Source organism: Arachis hypogaea, chromosome 9, assembly GCF_003086295.3.
Source record: "Arachis hypogaea cultivar Tifrunner chromosome 9, arahy.Tifrunner.gnm2.J5K5, whole genome shotgun sequence".
Lineage (NCBI taxonomy): Eukaryota > Viridiplantae > Streptophyta > Magnoliopsida > Fabales > Fabaceae > Arachis > Arachis hypogaea.
Window position 1 is genome coordinate 120,156,935 of NC_092044.1, and position 22,351 is coordinate 120,179,285.

The 22,351-nt window shown below is 33.4% G+C and overlaps 2 protein-coding genes across 3 annotated transcripts; both read left to right on the top strand.

Moving 5' to 3' along the window:
- Positions 1–5,972: 5,972 nt before the first annotated feature.
- LOC112712705 (protein decapping 5) lies at positions 5,973–11,035 on the top strand. Of its 2 annotated transcripts, none has more exons than XM_025765639.3 (8): positions 5,973–6,586; positions 7,673–7,773; positions 8,173–8,244; positions 8,319–9,332; positions 9,495–9,572; positions 9,850–10,047; positions 10,144–10,254; positions 10,335–11,035. In XM_025765639.3, exons 1-8 carry the CDS (start codon positions 6,436–6,438, stop codon positions 10,473–10,475), a joined length of 1,866 nt encoding a protein of 621 aa, XP_025621424.1. In that variant the 5' UTR covers positions 5,973–6,435; the 3' UTR covers positions 10,476–11,035. The 2 variants fall into 2 exon arrangements, with proteins under 2 accessions (XP_025621424.1, XP_025621425.1); XM_025765640.3 differs by having other exon boundaries at positions 6,115–6,586; positions 8,325–9,332.
- Positions 11,036–12,928: 1,893 nt separating this feature from the next.
- LOC112712706 (protein CHUP1, chloroplastic) lies at positions 12,929–18,049 on the top strand. The gene is made up of 9 exons (XM_025765641.3): positions 12,929–13,621; positions 13,787–13,878; positions 14,022–14,750; positions 14,997–16,325; positions 16,408–16,539; positions 16,651–16,832; positions 17,075–17,186; positions 17,433–17,576; positions 17,662–18,049. The coding sequence occupies exons 1-9, from the start codon at positions 13,537–13,539 to the stop codon at positions 17,746–17,748; spliced, it is 2,892 nt and encodes a 963-aa protein (XP_025621426.1). The 5' UTR covers positions 12,929–13,536; the 3' UTR covers positions 17,749–18,049.
- The last annotated feature ends 4,302 nt before the right edge of the window (positions 18,050–22,351 follow it).

The window sequence follows — 22,351 nt, forward strand, 5'->3', positions numbered from 1 at the left end:
TCCATGCCCGCAGCGGCTAACTCCTGGAAGCCAGCGAGCTCATCCTTCAATCTCTCCAGCTCTTCCTCCCGAGCCAACCTCTCCCCAAAAGTTCGGGTATAACTCTCCTGGTACTTTTTGGCCTTTTCTTCGGCCAAGGTGGCAACTGCTCTGACTTGGTGGCTCTTTTCCGAGCTCTCTCAAAGCCGGCATTCAGGGTTTTCTGCTTCTTTTCCAGCTCCTTTTTAATTTCACTCAGCCTCTCCACACCTTCCCGAGCTATTACAAGGGTGCTGGTGGTAACTTGAATGGGAGAGTCCCTTAGCTCTTTAGCCAGCTGGGCACAAAACCCCACAGTCTGAAGTCCACCACGTGCTAGGGTACGGATATGGTTTTGTACTGCCATGTCGTCTATACTTACAAAGTGACAAGGAATGAGGTTCTCTTCCGCCCAGGCAAGAGCATCGAAGTTCTTGTCATATATTCTCTCCTCCCCATCCACCCTCTGCTTCTTCAGAGTGGGCTCCGTAGGAGAGGGAGTAGAATCAGAAGATATAAGTCAGGACAAAGGAGTCGGGATGTCCACTTGAGGGCCAGAGGACCTGGTTCCGGCCTCTTCCTAGGGAAAGATCGGACTGGGATCCTGGTCTCTTTCAGAAACGACCCCTCCCCGACCTCTCTCTGCTACTGAAGGTTTCGGGTCACGACTATCTTCTTGGTGTTTCTCAGAAACTTCATGGAAGGCTTGGGAGCCATACTCTCTTCAAAGTAAAACAAAGCAACGTAAAAAAAAATGGCAAGAATGAAAGTGAAAATTCAACAAGTAAATGAAGGGGGGCTACCAAGGTCGGCTTTCAGAAGGCTGGGATCTCCCAAGTATCTTTTCATGTCCAAATGGGGATCCTGGCCCCAAGTTCCCAAAATCAAATCCACAACCCCCCTCTCTGTATCATCTAAATCAATCAGATCACGCCTAACGATGTTAAGGGTATCTTGCCTGTATAGGGGAAAGGGGGGCTATTGGTTCTCAGGCAGGAAGAAAGGTTGGGCATCCACAGCACTCGTGATTTTAAAAAAGTAATTTTCAAAGTCATGGAAAGAATCGTTAAAGATGGAAAAAGCCTTCCGACCTTGAACAGCTCAGAAGGATATCCACTTCGACTTCTTGGTGGAACTATATGGTTTGGTGGCCACAAAAAGATAAAAGAAAACATTCAAAGTAGGCTGAACATCTAATTCTCTACACAAGAGCTAAAACATTTTCATGAAAGTCCAGGAGTTCGGGTGCAGTTGAGAAGGGGCAAGGTTAGAAGATCGTAATACCTCCATTTCAAAATCGGTGAAAGGAAGTCGGACATCAAGTCGGATAAAAAAGCAATGATAGGCATAAAAGAAAGGTTGTTCAGACTCCACTATAGGAGAAAAATAGACTCTCTCCTCAGGATTGGGTGGTTCTAGAACATAGTTCCTCTCATCCTCCCTATTCTCACAAATTCTATGGTATCTACGAAATGCCTCACAATACTTTGTCAGTAACTAGGACACAACCTAAAACAGTGCTATCTACCCAAGCTCGAAGAGCAGGGGGAACCTTAGTCGACATATTCAAGATAACTTTGCGAGACATACACGCTATACCTACAAATGAAAAGTAAAAGAAGGCTATCACTAAACAAGACGGACGTAATTTAAAAAAAAAAAAAGAAGTCGGGCAAAAGCTGCTAAATCAAGATATATCCAGCCTTTTCGAAAATATTTTCCTACCAGCAACAAAATGGTGCCCCTTCGATACAACATTAAGTACAAAGAGCACATCATTAGGGGCAGCATAGTACACAAAAGACAGCAGCAACACCAAAAACAAATGAAGAGCCTTTCAAACAAAGGAAAGACTTTCAAAATCGTTTTAGACGTTTCCTACTTCTATAAATGCTTCGCATCAAGCTCACAAGAAAAGTAAAAATAGATTTCCATTAAAAAGGAAAATGCAACAGCAAAATAGCAAGTCTCATACAAAGCATAAAAGAGAATTTGAGGGAAAAAAGAAAAACCAACCTCAAAGAAGACTACGAAAAGAAAGGAAGAGCACGCTTGAGAACAGCAAAAACTTGAACAATCCTCACGCCAAAACAAAAATTCTTCAAGAAGCCAAGAAACGAAGCCTTGAAGAAGCAAAGGGGATTGAAAGGACTCAAAGAAGTATTTTCAAAATGATCTTTCAAAAAAACAATGAAGGAAGGAGAAGAAGAGATCGAAAGTCCCCTTTATAAGGGGAAATAAATTAGAAATGACTCTCTCACACCTCTTTAAGTAAGCACGGATCCCCAGGAACAGCTACCGCACATTAATCGTCTGTCATTAAAACCCCATCATCGTTCAAAATTTTAAACACGTTGGATAGACCGACGAGCCCAAACCCGATGTGCATAGCAGAGGCCACGAGATGCTTGAGCATGACCTTCAAAAAAAGACGAACTCAAGCAAGGGCACTGTTCATACCCTGACCCAATGTACAAAAGCCAGGCCCAACAACACTTAAATAGCCACAAAAAAGGTGGACCTCATGATAAGTCCGACCTCTTTGAAGAGGTCGGACAACCGACTCCAAAGGGCAAAAGCCCTACTTATTCGGTGCACACAAACTGCTTCCTAGAATCTCGGCCTCATCTAGAAGGTGAATCTTAACAAACTCCCAAGAAAAAGGGAGCGCTTATCTATCAGAAAAAATAAGATCACTTCAATAAAGGTGGTTAGCAATTCTACTATAAATATACTCGCACCCCCAGGTATAACTCACGTTCTAATCTATTAAAAACCTGCTTGAAGCCCTTGTTAACTTAAGTATCAGAGTCTCTTTCAGGTACCACCCCAACCTCTTCACGAGGAACTCGGACAGGCGGAACCTCGGTACAATAAGTCAGACGTTGCCACACAAAGGGATCTAGACCTAACGTTCAAACCCAAATCAACGTTTCAGGTAACCCCCGGAATACAAATTAAATTTTAAAATTCAAATTTAAATAAGATGTGCAAAGGGTAACTATTAAATTGAGATATAGAATTGGTAGATTTAAACTTTATATTATCATCATTGAAAATTTTAAATACTATTATAAAAATCTAGATATTTTTTTTTATCTTATTGTTCTTAAATTATATATTATACTGTGTATTTGAAGAGTTTCATTTTTTTGAAATAAGTGTGATATTATATATTTTTTTGGATACAAAGGGATAATGAAGTTGAAGTGAGTAACAAAATTAATTATATAATAAGATACAAATTTTTAAATTTGTTAGAACACTTGACAAATTTTTAGCTTCAAAATAAATTTTTACTATGTTTTTGAATCTTTTATTTAATTTTTTATAATTTTTTTTATTTTCTTAATTAATTATAATTATAATAATTCATCACAAATTTGTGTTTCTAGAGAAAATTTATCAATCATAAAATATAGAAGACTTAACCAAAAAATTTAAAATATGTTAATTAATTACAAAATAAAAAATTATGAATTGTGCTTTAATTATGTTGTAAAATACAAATTAGGACTATTTAAAATTAGTTTTTTACCATTAATGTTAACTTAAATTATAATAAGGTAAAAAATAAAATTATATATAATAATTTTATTTAATTAATTATACTACCAAAATTATTCGTTATTATATCCCATTTATTTTTATTTATTGGTGATCTTTAATTGTCTATTTTAAATAGAAATTTGAATTGATTGAATTGATTTTTTTAATTAGTAATATAATTATTGTGACATTTGCTTTGTTGAGAAATATTGTTTAATTTATTTAATCTGATTAATCATCTCTTTCTTATTTTATGCTAATTTAAGCAATTAAAGTTAATAAATTTTAGAATTCTTGCAACTTTTTATTCAAATAATGTATTTCAATTAATACATTAGTACAATTTTAATATTTATATGGCATTAATAATAATAATCTCATTTCAATTAATACAACTATATGGTTTTAATCTCATTTATCCAAATAAAAAATAATAACGATAATAAATGAGATCACCGTTATATAAGTCATTTAATGTGAAATTACTAAATTTACGATTATAATTAATATATGTATTGCCCATAAATATATTAAGAAATAATAATTTCCTAACAATCTTCCACTTGGGCTATACATATATATTTTCCTAAGATAATCACATCTTATAAATTCTATGCGCACATATGCATATTATTTCTCTGATTATTTTAATAATCTGGTCTGTCTCATATATTAGTTATGAAATTACCATAGCTTTTATCACATTAGTGTCACAACGCGACCACGATAATCGCCATATTAAAATACTCAATCACATAAATCAAATTTGGATGAGAAAATTTAGAAATTACATGCAAAAATAATCTCATGCATACCTATTTCCAACTGGTCCAACTTGAATAACAATTTTATTTTATTCGGTGACAAACTCAGATGAAACTACAACGGCAACGCCCGGGCTCATAGCGACGGCGACAAATGATGAGTCTGTAGAAGAAGAAGAGAAGTTAACAGACTCACAATGAGAGAGAGAGAGAAAGAGAGAGAGAGAAATTTACCTAGAGAAAAAGGACTCGGTAGGAGAAAGGTGGCAATGGATTCAACAGCGGTAACGAGATAAACAGCGATGGCGATATGAGCTGTGAAGGAAGATGGGAGCTGTGAAGAGGTAGGCGCCGATGGGCTCAGCCACGACAATGACGGGAGCTATGAGATTTTTTGTGAAGAAGCAGAGAAGAAAAAGACTCTAAGTGAGGATGATTGGGTTTCTGTTGCATAGCTATAGAGTATGAACTGACGCTGTAAATCACTAAATCTGTGATGTAAGGCAAATCTTAATTCCTAAAAAGTGTTTATATGTATATATCTAGGGCGGGTATACCCTAAATTTGACCATGCCATATCTTGAGCAAAATCTGCCCCGACTTGGGTCAAGTTATTACTCTCTCCAACCGGATATGGACGGGTTGGGTACCTGCGTATTCGGGTACTCTGCCAAGTCTAACCACGTATTGATGCTTCATTTATTAAGGGTTTACCGCTAGCCAATGGATTGCTACACACACAAGCCGAGATTCTAACTCTTAATAGTTGTTTAAGCGAACGAGTAAGATGATTACTCAACAAATTCAAATTGATTAAGGTAAATACTAATTATTTTTAATATTTTAATATTAAAAATCCTAAAAATTTGATTTTAATTATAAGTTTATAAAATATTTATAATAATAATAATTATTATATATATTTTATTTAATTTTTTAATAAATTTTTTATATAATTTTATGTATTATCTCGTACAGAATATCAAACACATACACTAGTTAATTTTAAAATTCAATTTCATCGTACAACATATTAAAATGATAATTTATTTAAAAATAAGTTATAATTTTAGAATTTTTTTCTTTTGGAATCAAAATCTTTTCATTAGTTGTTTAAATTTCAATTGTTTTTTATTATAAATTTTAAAAAAACTTTGTTTCTCGAAGAAAATTAATCAAACTTTAATTTTTTAAATATTTTTTTGTGGTATTTAAGATGAGTTTGCCATACCCACTAGCAAACTTCTAATTTTACATAGAATTGTCGCACTTTCGACGAACTTTATTTCGAGATAGAATTAAATTTCTTCAAATTGTTTTTATACACATATATATATGTCATAAAGCATAAATTTAATTTTATAAAACATATATTAAATTGCGTAATGCTATAGTATAAAACATAAATTTTTCATTTTTTTATTTATTACTTTAATATTAATAGGTGATGCATATATATATATATATAATATAATTTTATTTTATTTTAATGACCATAAGAAAATAATTGTTTTTATTGTAGATGAAGGAAAGAATGGATCGGAGTTAAAATTTATAGCTACCACCATCATAAAAAAGATTTATTTTTTTGTGAAGACTTGAAGATATTGATATACTTTTGAATGAAGAAAAAGGTTTTTTGTATTGTCTTTATTTTTCTTTTATCTTTTGGTGATTGTCTTTATTTTTCTTTGCGAAAGAGGAGTTTTAATTCTATCTGAAATAGAAGTTTGTCCAAAATCTGACGAATTTACATAAAAACTAAAAATTTGCTGGTGTACATGACTAACCTTATAAAAATAACAAGGTTCGCCAGTAGGTACAATAAATTTATCCTAAATGCTAAATAAAAAAAATCGTGTTTCAAAAATTAAAAGTCGATTAATTTTTTTTGAAAAATATTTTTTTTTAATTTATAATAATTTTTTTATTGTTAATTTCTTTTTTGGTTAATGCTTTCTCACTTCCTATCCCCTACACACTCTCTCTAATCTCTATCTCTCTCAGACCCAGCAAAAACCGATCGAACCCTAAATTCGTTCTCCCGTCACAAAATCAGCGGAACACAGTGTATGGTTTTTGTTCTTCCTCGCAAGCTAAGGCTATGGCTTCCGATACTGCCTCTTCTCGCTCGAGTTCCGCCGCGGATTCCTACATTGGTTGCTTGATCAGCTTGACCTCCAAGAGCGAGATCAGATACGAAGGTGTTCTCTACAATATCAACACCGATGAGTCCAGTATTGGCCTCCGAAACGGTACTTTTTCTCAAAACCCTTTCGATTTTCAGCTTAATTTGGTGTTATGTGCGTCTTAGATCTTTGAAATGATGGTAAAAAGAAAATTCGTGTTTTATCTGTTTTGAGTGAAATTCGTGTGAATTTCCTTTTTTTTTTTGGGTGTTCCAATGAAGAGTTGATTTTTTTATTGCAAGGTTTTATCATGTGGATTGACCTTGAGTTTGAATCTGAGCTTCGTATGGTGTTATATGGTTCTTGTCATTGTATTTTTAGTTGGTTTGAAAGCTTTGTGGTGACTTGTCTATGTTTTAGTTTTATGAATTATTGTGCTTCTCTTGCTGTTTCGTGCAATTTTGATGTGTAAGTGTTTATAGTGTGATTGTATGTTTGATCATTGATTATATTATGGCTACTAACGATAAAAGGGTTAGTGATGCTGCTTTGTAAATGATTATCTGTTCTGGAGGGAAGAAATTGCTCTGTACTTCTGATTGTTTAGGGTTCTTTTCTTTAAAAGGTGTAAGCACTAACTGATTTTCAAAAGGTTTCCACTTTCTGTTACCATTGAGGTTTCATTTTTCTATTTATACAATGAAATTGAAAGGTTTTTACCACATCTCAGATTGTTTTCAGTGGTTTGAAGGCTTTTTGATAATCTATCTGGCTTTTTGGTTTTCTAAGTTGTCTTGCTTTCTTTATGACTTACGATTTTCATTCTCACTGGACGATGCTTTGGCTTTTGGACATTTGGTTTGTGTTTTTGTTTGGTGCCCCACTTAATATTATGATTGTGACTTGTGAGTCTTTAGTTATGTGTTGGTCATGGTAAAAGCCTCTGAAATTCCCATCATATGGTCAGGGCAGCAGTAGGCATTAATTTGTTTTGCTGATTATAACATGTATCTGGCTCATGAAGAACATGAAGAGCGTGTTAGTTGATGTCATGAACTTGCGAATGCATAAAATTGGATGTCATTTTCAATGTTGAAGTCTATTATTTCTGTTTGCGTAATTAAACAATGACAAAGGTTTCTTCATAGGTGTCTTACCGTCAAAAGCGGCTTTGGTGTACTGATTCTTTAGTCTTTGGGTTTTGTGGTGCAGTGCGATCTTTTGGAACTGAAGGAAGGAAAAAAGATGGTCCACAGATTCCTCCAAGTGACAAGGTGTACGAGTATATACTATTCCGTGGGACTGACATCAAGGTATCATATACAGATCAAATACTATTACCTTGTTGAATAGCTGATGTGGTGTTGTCTATTGTGTTAATTTTCTTTTGAAAGAACTGCATGTTATTATGTGATATTTTTATCTCTAGGACTAATTAATACTACAAGAATTGGAATAATGGGTAATTGATGCAAATATTCTAGCATTTATCTTCATCCCCAAATTTATGTAGAGGTTTATTTCTAGTAATTGTCAGCAAATCACATCTTGTATACATTGAAGTAGGGAGGAAGCCGATCCGGATTTTCTTATGTCATTTTATTGAATATTCCGATGTTATTACACAACATCTGCTTTATGTTACTGCATGTGGACTCTGAATGATTTATTTAAACCAGATTGGCTGAAACATCCTATAATACTTTTTGCAGGATTTACAGGTTAAATCTTCTCCACCTGTCCAGCCTACTCCACCAATAAATGCTGATCCAGCTATTATTCAGGTTGATAAGCAACTTTTTGAATACGCAACGCATCGATTTAAAATCACATACTAACATGTGAAATTGCCTTGTAGTCTCAGTATCCTCGCCCAGTCACCACCACATCTACAAATATACCTCCAGTAACTGGATCTTTGACGGATTTTAGTTCTCAAAACACACAGCTAGGACTCCATGGATCAAATTATCAAGGACCATTACCTTTATATCAACCTGGAGGGAACATAGGATCATGGGGAGCTTCTCCAAATGCCCCAAATGCAAATGGTGGTGGACTAGCTATGCCACCAATGTATTGGCAGGGATATTATGGTGCTCCAAATGGGCTTCCTCAGTTACAACAGCAATCTTTGCTTCGACCACCACCTGGGTTATCAATGCCTTCATCTATGCAGCAGCCAATGCAGTTTCCTAATTATAGCCCTTCTTTGCCAGCTGCACCTTCAAATTTGCCAGAACTCCCATCAGCTTTGCTCCCATTGAGTACTAGTTCTGCCAATGTAACAGCTACTTCTATACCTCCATCTAGTCTCCCATCAACTTTGCTCCCACTGAGTGCTAGTTCTGCTAGTGTGACAGCCACTTCTGTATTTCCATCTAATATGCCATCAACTTTGCCTCCAGCTCCTTCTACTACTCTAGCACCTGAATCTTTGACAGTATCAGTTCCAAACAAGATTGCTGCTGTTTCGCTTCCAGCAGCCCCAGTCACCACTAACCGACCATCGTTGACTCCTTTTACCAATGGAGCTCCCGATATAGGTGCTGTAGTACCACCAGTCAACAAACCTAATGCAATTTCTGGTTCAAGCTTGCCATATCAAAGTGCATCCCCATTAGCTCCTGCACTTGTTGGATCATCAAATTCTATACATATGGATGCACCAGCCCCTCCTTTGGTAACACCAGGTCAATTGTTGCAATCTGGACCAACTGTAGTATCTTCATCTCAGCCTTCACAAACTCATAAGGATGTTGAGGTGGTTCCTGCATTATCAACATTACCTCCAGAGCCATCTGTTCCAGTTTCTGCTGAAGCTCAGCCACCAATACTGCCACTGCCAGTAACATCGCGGCCTAATCAGAGGGTACTCCTCTTGCTCTCTCTTTAATTAATGAATTGATATCACATGTCAATTGGGCTTAATAGTGGCAATTATAAAATAATTGAGCACATTAAGCTATTCCTTTTCATACCTTGGTTTTTTATCGGAGAAAATTCTCTTGACATATGGTCGTGCTTTCTTCAGCCTGGGGGAGCTCCTATGCATACTCAACATGGCTACGGATACAGGGGACGTGGAAGTGGAAGAGGAAGAGGGACTGGGGTAATGCTCTCTTCAACACTTCTAAGTTTTATCAACTTGTTAGAAGATTTTGCAATTTTCAAGTTAGTTTCATGTGTGTTTCAGGGCAATAGGGTAGTTAACCTTTTGGTTTAAGAATTTACACTCTTCTTGTGTCGGAGTTTTTTTTTATCAGATGTTAAGCAATTTGAGTAACTCTGCCTGTTGTTGTTTTCTCACTAACTTGATTCTTTTACATTGATAACTTAAGTGTAACAATCCATTTTAGGTATTGTAATCTTGGATTAATTTTTTACAGGGTTCACGCCCAGTTGCAAAATTCACTGAAGACTTTGATTTCATGGCAATGAATGAGAAGTTCAAAAAGGATGAAGTATGGGGTCATCTAGGTAAAAGCAATAAGTCCCATTCAAAAGATAGAGATGGCGAGGACGCAAGTGATGAAGATGACAGTCAATATGAAGACAACGGTGATACATCAAAAACGGACGCCAAGGTAGTTCTCTTACGATTGTGTGTGTAGCTCATTGCTGTCAATTATGTCGAGAACTTAATTTTGTTGTCTTATGACTGTTTTTAATTGTTTCCACAGCCTGTTTATAACAAGGATGATTTCTTCGACACGCTTTCTTGTAATGCACTTGATCATGATTCACAAAATGGAAGGGTTAGATATTCTGAACAAATCAAGATTGATACTGAGGTAATGTGTATCTTGTCTTGACCTCATATCCATGGACAATGTTCAAATTGTTCAAATTGTTCGACTACTTTGTGTTGCAGACTTTTGGTGATTTTTCAAGGCACCGTGGTGGCTGGGGAGGCCGTGGTGGACGCTCTCGAGGTGGTGGTTATTATGGAAGGGGTTACGGTTATGGCTATGCAGGAAGAGGAAGGGGCCGCGGCATGTCTAGTCGTCCTTAGGTGGCAGCAACAGCCAGCGGTTCATTGAGTTGTGGTGGCGATGTGGATCATACTCCAAGCCAAGCCACCCACTGAAGCAGTGTTTCTTGAGGCTATGCTTCATGTATTTCCGCTCTTCCTATTTTGGCACAGAATAAGTAGGATAGTCATTTCTTGTCATCTCGCATTCTCCTTACCATCTCTTTACTCAAAGGAATCTGTCTTGGTGAAAAGGTGTCTACTCATTTTGTTTTTAGTTCATGATCAGGAAGAAACAGAAGTTTAGATTTTAGACTAGTGTCTCGTGGTGTATTGTTTATGCATGTAAGGAATAGCAAGTTTTCGATTTCAGGGATGTCTTATGTTGTATTGTTATTTGTTTGCATTGTAAATGCAAGTTTCAGTTTTTGTTATGCAAGTAGCAGATTCTAACATGGGGTGTGTGATATTTGCTGACCACTATGATTAAAATGTAGTACACAGTTATGGGAAACACTTGTACGGTCATTGCAAGTGAATTTGTGTTTTGGAAGCAGCATACCCACATAGGTTGAAAAAAATACAGCACATTCCATTCTACATTTTTATGTGGACCCTTTTAATTAAGCACAAATTCAGTGAAAAAAAAAACTATCGAATCACTCAATCTGAACGCATGCTCCTTTCTTGTGTTTTATGGATTTCTTGTGTTTTTAGAAACCTGTTAGATGCAAGGACAAATGGACAATGAGGACAAAAATCCCACCTATTAAAAAGTTGTGGGTCCTATACCCTACGATAATCGTAGTTAATATTCGTATATTATCACGTCAAATGTCCTTGACATTTATGTATATAACTATAGGAAGAGTTTCAAGTATACTGGGAATACCAGTGATCTAGTTGTTTTAACTAGTTGTTTTAACCATTAATCTGAATTATAAAAAATATATATAACCATTAATCTGAATTATAAAAAATATATATATAATATATATTAATTTAAATCAATAGTTAAAACAATTGAAATATCGATATTCTTGGTATACTTAAAATTTTTCCGATAAGATATATAGTTATGGAAATTTCTCTGGTATTTCTCGAGTTTGGTATCTTGCTTAGTTGTTGTTGTTTGGTTGTCGGACAAATTTATTGGATGATATTAGAGGGAGAATTTAATACTTGAAAGTATAAAGATATCAAATCCATTAAATACATTTAAAAGGAAGAATGATTTAGAAAAAATAAAATAAGAAAAGGATACAAGAGATCATCACTAGAACCAAGTCATTTAATGTACTAGTCACATGTCAATTTTTTTAGCATGCATAATTGCTCGCAAAAATATTTTACATACTAAAATTAAATTCTTAAAAGAATTTACAATAGCTTTTTTTTTATGTGAATCCCTTAAGACTAAATTTTACAAAGTAATTATTTTTCAAACCTACGTGTAGGGACGGATCTAGAAATTTTAATATGAAAGGGTTGAATTTTAGATTTTTTTTCATTCTATAAAAATAATTAGCATATAGTTATTAGAGTTAGTTTTTAAAAAGATTTATCAATATATATATATATATATAATTATAAATTCTTTTTCACAATTTTATTTTTAATATGATAGTTACATAAAAAAATACAACAATATCAATAGTACATTATAAAATTATAAAATACCAATAATTTATAATGTTTAGTTAAAAATTATTATATATCTTATTAATTAAAATTATTTTTTTCAAAAATTTTAAAAAAATTGAAAATAAATTATAAATTATTAATTATTTAAAAAACACAGTACCTTTATAGAATACAAGATATAAGATATCTTTATAAAAAATTTTCTTTTAACAACATAAATTTAAAAAAAAATGAGTATTTTTTATAAAAAAAGAATATCTAAAGTACATAATGTGTTACCAAAATATAACTACGTCAGTCATTATTAATATAATAATATAAATGTTAAATATGTTAATATAAAAAAAACAATGATCTTTTTAAAATAAATAATAAAATTATTATATAAAAACTAATTTAAAAAGTACAAAGACTTGAAGGTATGATATTAAATTATTTAAATAAAAAATATTAGTAATTTAAACAATTAAGATATAAATTCATTATATAATAAAAAATAATACATATAAAATTATTAAATTACATAATATTTTTTACTTTTTTAAACATATATCTCATATATAAAATATAGTTTCTTCAAATTTTGAAGAAGTGAATTCAATCAATTAGAAAACTATTCTTTAAACAAAAAAAAAATCATACAATCAATATCTACAATAAAAATATAGGAAATATATTAAAATTAAGATTTAAACAACTAAATCCAATCATACAGCCATCAAGTAGAATCAAGACGTGGGAAAAGTAAATTACTCTTACCATTATCTTTTTTATTTGAGTTTTTCACATTTTTATTCTAATTGTTCATTATAGAATTATTTTAAGTTGTTTAAAAAGTTCTTACTCCTCCCAACGTTTAATAAGTGAGGAGTAAAGACCAACGGCAAAAAACGGCAACAGCAAAAACAAAACTAAAGATTCTTACCTTTTTCCCTTTTTTTCATCTAACATTCAAACAACCAAAATCATTATCATATTTATTTTCATTAACGGGGGAAACCAAACAAGAAAGGAAGGGACAAGAACCATAGTAGATCAACTCCTGTTTTTAAATTTTCTCAAATTGATAATATCTCTGGCCCAAAATTGGCCACTTGTTCCACAAAGACTCGAACTTGAGCAACAAATTCAATTTCTTTCTTTCTTATAGCTACCTTTTTGTCTCTATGTTGAAAGCTCCGTATAAGTAAGCTGAATATAAAGTTTGAAAATTTCCAAGGAATCTTCTTGCAAGGTTCAAGTTTCCAAATCTGGGTCTTGCTCATTTGTCCTCGTCTGCCTGAGTTGCGAATTCTTTGTTCCTCTCAGGGTCTTCAATTTTCTGGGGTTCTAATGGTTTGAGGCTTTTGAGAAGATAGTTATGGAGGTTGGGTGAAATGGGTGGTGGAGGGTGGTTTTGGAAATGGGTTCCCCCTTTTAATGAATGCATTGTTAGTACACTGTTATCACTTGTAGCTTCATGATTGTTAGGTTAGGGTTCCTAGTAGCTGCTTCAATTGCAGCCTTTAAAATTCAGCAGCTGAATTTGAATAACTCCAAATCAGGTATTTTGTGAGTTTTAGTGTTTTACCTGTTTATTTGTTTGAGAATATTTTATAATTATACATACTAATCATTCTACAGAGGATTTTCTACTTGTTTCATATTATGTTCAATCCTATAGTATAACCTTGGTCTTTATGTTAAACTCCATTATCAATATGGCACAGAACATGGCCAAGCAAGGATTAGAGAACATCAAAAAGGGGGTACGGAACATGAACAGACCACTTGTTCTACTAATGGTCTTGACCGGAACAATGTGAGTATATTAGGCTCAAGTTTTAGAACATTGATTTTTTATTTTAATGGTTATGTGGATTTCTTTTGCAAATTTTGCTTTATGGCTATAGTGAAACAGGAACTTTCTCCTGAACTTTGTGGTATGATTTGACATTGTTGCAGAGGAAGGAGGAGGAGGAGCAAGAAGAGGAGGTTAAGTTAATTAGCAATATAATCAATCAGCATAATGATTTTGAAGATGATATTCTACCTGAATTTGAACGCTTTCTATCCGGGGAGGTTGAGTTTGACGAGATTGATGAAGCAAAGAAAGACCGGGTTCATGAAAATGAAAAGGCAAACGATGCTAGTGAATTGGAAAGGATGAGGAATTTAGTCAGGGAATTGGAGGAGAGGGAAGTGAAACTTGAAGGCGAATTGCTTGAGTACTATGGTTTGAAGGAGCAGGAATCAAACATTGTAGATCTACAAAGGCAGTTACAAAATAAGATGGTGGAAATAGATATGCTTAATGTAACCATTGATTCCTTGTTGGAAGAGAGGAAGAAGCTACAAGAAGAGCTCGCAGACCGAGCTTCAGCCAGGGACGAACTTGAGGTGGCTAGAAGCAAGATCAAGGAGTTGAAAAGGCAGATACAGGTTGAGGCTAACCAGACAAAAGGCCAGCTATTGTTGCTTAAACAACAAGTTTCTGGTCTACAAGCGAAAGAAGAAGAGGCTGTTAAGAATGATGCTGAGATTCAAAAGAAATTGAAGGCTGCAAATGATTTGGAGGTTGAAGTTGCGGAGCTTAAGAGAGAAAACATAGAACTTCAACATGAGAAGCGAGAACTAACCGTTAAACTAAATGCTGCTGAATCTAGAATTACAGAAATATCCAATATTACAGAGGTCAGAGTCTATCTCAATAACTGATAATTGAAATTACTAAAGTTGCAGTGTATCACAAGAATGAATATTAAACATTGAACTGCACTAGTCATTATATAATTATATAATAATTGAATGTGTCATGTTATAAGTTTTTACATTTAGCATTTGTCTACAATGCTTTGGAGTATGTTGACAAATGGGGTTAATTCAGCAGAAAATTCTTTTCAAAAGCTACATAAATATGTGTTTTGTCTGTAACTACAGAATGAAATGGTAGCCAAGGCGAAAGAGGAGGTCAGTAGACTGACACATGCGAAGGAAGATCTGCAAAAGCAAGTCGAAGGACTACAGATGAATAGGTTCAGTGAAGTTGAAGAACTTGTATACCTCCGTTGGGTCAATGCATGCTTGAGATATGAACTCAGGAATCACCCTCCGCCTCTAGGAAAATTATCCACCCGTGATCTAAACCAGAGTCTTAGCCCAAAATCACAAGAGAAGGCTAAGAAGCTACTGTTAGAATATGCCGGATCAGAACGTGGCCAAGTTGACACAGATTTCGATAGCACCTTTTCCCATTCCTCTTCACCTGGAAGTGAAGATCTTGACAATACCTCTATTGAGAGCTCTACTAGCAGCAGACACAGTAATCTTAACAAGAAGCCTAGCTTAATCCGAAAGTTGAAAAAATGGGGTAAAAGCAAAGATGATTCAAGTACTCTTATATCACCTGCCCGATCTTTCTCAGGAGGCTCTCCAGGAAGGAGGAGTGCGAGTGATAGGCCTAGGGGTACATTGGAGTCGTTGATGCTAAGAAATGCTGGTGATGATGTAGCCATCACTACCTTTGGGCAGAAGGATCAGGAGCCTACTGTTATTCATGAGGATGTTTCATCCAGTGACTCCTTAAATTCGGTTTCAGCCTCATTCCAATTGATGTCTAAATCGGTTGAGGGTTCACTGGACGAAAGATATCCTGCATATAAAGATCGCCACAAATTGGCCTTAGCAAGGGAGAAAGAAATCAGGGAAAAGGCTGAAAAAGCAAGAATAAAGAAGTTCAGTGATGACTCAAATATGAACATAACCAAGGCTGGAGGCGAAGGGCTTATATCTTTGCCACCAAAACTTACACAAATAAAGGGGAAGACATATGTCCCTGGTAATCCAAATGATCTCTCTGAGAATGGTAGGGATGTTGACAATCAAAACATTAGCAAGATGAAACTTGGACAGATTGAGAAAAGGCCTCCTAGGGTGCCTCGTCCGCCTCCTAAATCATCCGATGGTGCTCCTGTTAGAGCTAATGCAAATCCATCTAATGAAGTACCCCATGGTCCCCCTGTACCTCCTCCTCCACTGCCACCAGGTGGATTGCCTCTGCCTCCTCCTCCCCCAGGAAGCCTGCCGAAAGGTGCAATGGATGGTGACAAAGTTCACCGGGCTCCCGAGCTAGTAGAATTTTATCAGACATTGATGAAACGGGAGGCAAAGAAGGATACCTCATCTTTAGTTTTGTCAACAACTAATGCATCTGATGCAAGGAGCAACATGATTGGGGAAATTGAGAATAGATCATCATTCCTGTTAGCTGTATGCTAAAGTTTTCACTTATTTTCTCATTTTGGCAACTAGTCTGTACAAATTTTAGATTTTACTTTTTTGTTCGATTCAGGTGAAAGCTGATGTAGAAACACAAGGAGATTTTGTGATGTTCTTGGCAACTGAAGTTCGAGCTGCCTCATTCTCTAAGATTGAAGATCTTGTGGCCTTCGTGAATTGGCTTGATGAGGAGCTTTCCTTCCTGGTAAGCCTCAAAGTGTTTTTGCTCATCCATCAAAGGAAAACATGCTCCAAAAAGCATTAATTTATCGATGATGACTAGTTCACTTAATTCGCCATTTTAATTGTCTGTAAGGTTGATGAAAGAGCAGTTCTCAAGCACTTCGATTGGCCTGAAGGAAAAACAGATGCACTGAGAGAGGCTGCTTTTGAATATCAGGATCTCATGAAATTGGAGAAGCGAGTCTCCACCTTCACTAATGATCCTGAACTTCCATGTGAAGCTGCTTTGAAGAAAATGTATTCATTGCTTGAAAAGTATGCATCTTCTTCTATTACTTTGCATACTTGAATAGAAAATCAATAATCTTTATATTTTCTTGAGAAAATTCAATCTTGCATGTCTCTCACTCACAAAGAAATATAAATGCCTTCCAGTTATCTGGTTCGATGCAGTAAATTCAGACTTTGCAAATCACAGTATTGAACATGAAATATGCTTGGTTTGTTTGTTTGTTTATCAACTTATTTCTTCAACCATGTTTTGTTTTTATCTCCAGAGTGGAGCAAAGCGTGTATGCACTCTTGCGGACAAGAGAGATGGCAATTTCACGATACAGGGAATTCGGAATCCCAGTAAATTGGCTATTAGATTCAGGTGTTGTTGGCAAGGTATGTCTCTAAACTGACACAAACAGTTTGTTTTTTCTTATTTCGCGCAAAAAGAATTCGATCCTAGTAGCCGTGTTCTCTTTCTACCAGTTAGGCTTGCAATTTTTAGAATGCTACTAGTCAATTTAGTGGTAGCACCATGCCCTGTGAGCCTGTCATGAATATGCAACATTTAGTGCATTACTTGGTTTGCTGTTGTAAGTTGTAACCTTCATAATGCTTGGTTGGGTAACTCTTCCATTGCAGATCAAGCTTTCCTCTGTGCAACTTGCCAAGAAGTACATGAAATGCATAGCATCTGAACTCGATACGCTATCCGGCCCTGAGAAGGAACCAACAAGAGAGTTTTTGATTCTGCAAGGCGTACGATTCGCTTTCCGTGTACATCAGGTAGCTAAAACATAAAATATGTAATGTGAAGAAATTTGAAATTCATGGAACAAGGAACTGAATAGTTGTGTGGAACTCTCTTCAGTTTGCAGGAGGCTTTGATGCAGAAAGCATGAAGGTTTTTGAAGAACTAAGGAGCCACATTCGTTCCCAAGCAGGCACAGAAAAATAAGCATAGGGTGATCATATTTCTATACAAGAGAAACTATTTTCTTCATTTCTTAACACCAACACTTGCGTTTAGGATTCTCACTTGTTAAAACTGTACATTCATTTTTCTTGAGATTCAAGTTATAATGTCATATAATTAACACATAGTGCTACCTTATTTTTATAAAATTTATTATGTAGTCACCTTCCCCAAAGTCATTACAAATCAAGCATATCATATGTAATACCTCTTAATTTCACTGAAAACCGGTGTATATGTCATTCTTACTCTTCAATTTTTTGGACAGAAAATTGATATTAAATGCTCTCTCTCTCTCTCTCTCTCTCTCTCTCTCTCTCTTCTTTCTCTCTCTCTCTCTCTTATATATATATATATATATCAAATAGATAATACTGAACATGTATTAGATGAATGATAAAAAGAAAAAAAAAAAGTAATTTGTTGCCACATTAACATATTTTATATAATTTTTTACAGAGGCGATATTTACAATAATTTCTATTTTTAATAAAAATATTATTATATTAAGGTGAGTCTCAATAAAGTGATGCGTTATTAATACGATTTTTATTTTAAAAAATTACTAAATAGTAAATCCTATTTTTTGTGCTCTGCATTTACAATTTTATTTTAATTTTGTCTTTGGCGTTTGATTTTCAATTTTAGTTATGATATTTTAATATGTTTCAATTATGCCTAAATTTAGAGAATATATGATGTGATAATCCTACATTAATGTGTCACTGACAAGTCACATTAGCATATAATTAACACCCCAAAATTTTTATTAGGAGATAGTTATCAAATTTGGTCCAACTTGATTTGTGGAACCAAAAATCTGGAATCTATATTGGATCATCATTTAAATTAGTCAAATAATTAATTCGGTCAGATATAGTCAAACTTGATAAAACCTGCCAAAATTAATTAAAACCAACCTAGTAAAATCCAGTAAAATTCAATTAAACTAAAAAAATATTATTTTTTATAAATGATATCTTTTTATTGAATGTATTACGTAAAGAAAATTAAATAACATTTACAATTTTTTTAAATTATTAATTATAATATATTTTCTATTATTATTATTATTATTTTTATATTTTTTATAAATATTTGAAGAGTATAATAAATATAAACTAAATGATGAGTTATTAAAATTTAAAAATAATAATTAATTTAATACAAAATAAAATTAAAAAGATATTTATTATAAAAAATTAAATTAAATTTTATATAATTATTTAATTATAACTAGATTAACTGGTTCAATCTGTGACTTATTGGTTGAACCAATCATTTAATGATATAGTAATTTGATTGGTTCAATTACTGTTAGTACGGTTCTAATAATTATGCATTATAGTATTAATTTTTAATTAAGGATATAATTAAAATATATTTAAAATATTAGAAATAAAATTAAAATAAATTAAACATACATAAGGATATTTTTGAACATTTTCAAATATTTAAAGAGAAAAAATATATTTTATTCAAACATAGAACATAAATATTATAATAGATTCTTAAATAACTTAATTAAGATACTTAGCTTTAATGACACAGAAGAGACAGACACATATATAGATTTCCTTTCTATCTTATGTAAAGTTTAAAATCTTATTCATATATTGTGCCTTTGTTTCAATGTCAATTGTCAAACAGTGTGGACGTTAGTAAACTCTGTAATTTATTTAGACAAAATTTTATAATTATTATTGGCTTGATTTCGTAATATAGAAGATAGTGTGCACTTGAGTTGAGGCATATGAATTCATAGTGACACTTTTAAGTAACTTTAGGTGACATTTCATTTGCATATATACACTTGAGAGTCTCTTTCTGTGTAAATATTTATGTTGGGAATTGCAATTGCAAAATGAAGCCCATTGCCTCCATCAAATGTTGACAATGCCAGTGGATCCATCGCAAGTGTTGTTATATCTAAATTTAAGAATAAGAAATAATGCAACGTAACGTTGACAAATTTAAGAAATACATATTGCTGATTAAATCAACATATTTATATGTTATTTATTCTTATATGCTAAATTGAGGTTAGTCGGCAATCCCTTTTTATAAAAAGTACTTTATGAGATAAGACAGCACTTAATATTCTTTTTCTTATAGCCTTCCTCTAGAACTAGTAGTTGGTTAGTTGGAGACATAAGTCATGTGATGTCGAACATAAATAATTATGAATTAAACTTTTCATATGTATAGATATATTGCTTCATCCATAAAAACATTCAATTGTTTTAATTAGATACTCTAACAGAGTGTAAAAATTGATCTGTAAATATATAGTCCTTTAATTTGTAATTTTGTATTTTTTTTAGATAAATTATTATTTTAGCCCCAATGTATAAATCAAGTTCTAATTTTATCTCTAGTATTTAGCGCGTACTATTTTTATATCTAAATGTTTTTTTCATCGATCCTATTATATATGCAAAATTATGGCTGTGACGTTTTGAGAGCGAGATCGGGATTGGGTTTTTGTATCATTGAGATGAATCCATCATAATCATTAATTAAATTTCATATAATGATGAAACTTCAAATGTAAAGTTTATGCAACTTTATATAATAAAATAAAATAATCGAACTTGAGTATTTCTTGAGATCGGAATGTCTCTTCCACTTTACTAATGCATCCCACTGTATATTTTGTCACTGTGAAATTAATTAAATATATATAATTTGTCACTACTGTGAAAGTAATTAAATAAGATGCTTATCTTATTTCAAGGTTTTCTTGGTTGTGAGGAAGCATAAAGAACAATTTGGTTCTTTCTAAATAAATATTCAATTTCTTTTTCTGATCATTTATGAGATATCGAGAAGTGCATGCATGTAATTCCAAGTTCTTATGAATGTTGCGAGTGGGTGGCAAAATCAGCACATGAACCTGGTAACCATATAAGACGCAATCTCCAAAATCTTGTGAAAATGATGATGTTCATCATCATCATCGTGATGCGGCTAATATATATATATATCTACGTATATTTTAATCCTCCTCAATCAATAACCAATTTTTGAGTTTTGAATATATTTTAGTAATTTATTATGTTGTGATTCTAATTAAACAGAATAAACTAAAAAAATTTTCTTCGAAGATTTATGTGCGGACAAAATATTCTTAAAAGATCAAATCAATAAAAATGTTTCTAAAAACTTTTTAAAATTGATAAAAGTAACAAAGTTTTTTATAAATAAAAAGTAATCTTGTATTTGAAAAATAATTTCTATATTTGATTAGAGTTTGTTTTTAAATATTTAAATAATTATTTAAAAAATACATTAAAAATTAGATTAAAATTTGATATCTAGACTTTCTTTTATTTTTTTTTTAAAAAGTTTGGTCATTACAAAAAAAAAATTAACATAAAATTATCAAATTTTAATAATAAAAATATCTAATTCTTGTAATCATACTTAACTTGTAAAAAATTATATCAAAATATGACATTTAAATTTTCTTAAAAAAATTAAATATATATCTAATAGTTAAACAATTTTCTCATATAATTTTACATGTAGTTTACTCTTTTATATATAAACAACTTAAGTCCATACAAATAGCATCCAAGGCGCCATGAGAACTATAGTTTGGAATTGTCAGGGTTTGAAAAATTCCTGACAATTCACACCCTAAAAGGGATCTATAAATCTCACTCTCCCGAGATTGTATTCATAAGTGAAACAAAAAACCAATCTCGACAGGTGAAAGCAAAACTTCGGATATGCAGCTACGAAAACTGGCATATTGTTAACCCGACAGGAGTGGTAGGAGGACTTGTGCTAACTTGAAATTCGGAAGCAGTGAGGTATGGGCGTTCATTAGTGTCCGTTTGAGTTGTTCGAAACAAATTCGATCCTTACAGTTTGAAGAGCTTACAATAATGAGTCAACACCTGAAAGGAAAGGTGGTAATAGCAGACGATTTTAATGTTATAACAAGCCAAGCAAAAAAGGAGGGTGGAGGCCAAAAATCAGCAACCACCATTGCAACATTCACTAATTTTATTGACAGCAACGAATTAGTGAATATTGGAATGGTGGGGAGGCCTTTCACGTGAACAAATTGAAGACAAGAAGAGGATTTGATGAAGAAGAGGCTTGACCGCTATTTAGTTGGGATGGAATGGAAGCTGAAGTTTTCGAATGCAGTGGTGCACAGGCTCACAGAGTCAGGCTCAGATCATGCTCCTATCTTGATGGAAACCGAACCTCAATCCTGGTATAGTAAAAGACGTTTTAAATACCAGGAACGTTGGTGTGGAGAAGAGGATGTCAATAGAATTGTTAGTAAAGTGTGGAGAATAGAAGTATTAGGTTTAGCTATGTTCTTCTTGGCCCAAAAATTGAAATATTGTAGACATAGATTAGTTCAATGGCAGAAAACTCACAAAGCAAACTCCCAAAAAGAAATTGAGGACCTTCAAGCTAAACTAAAGGAGTTGCGGGTGGCTGGCATATTTGAAAGAAGAGAGCTATTGGCGAGAAAAATCTAGAGTCAAGTGGCTAAAAGAAGGAGATCAAAACACCAGATTCTTTCATCAGAAATTTCAATCAAGGGTGCGAAGGAACAGAA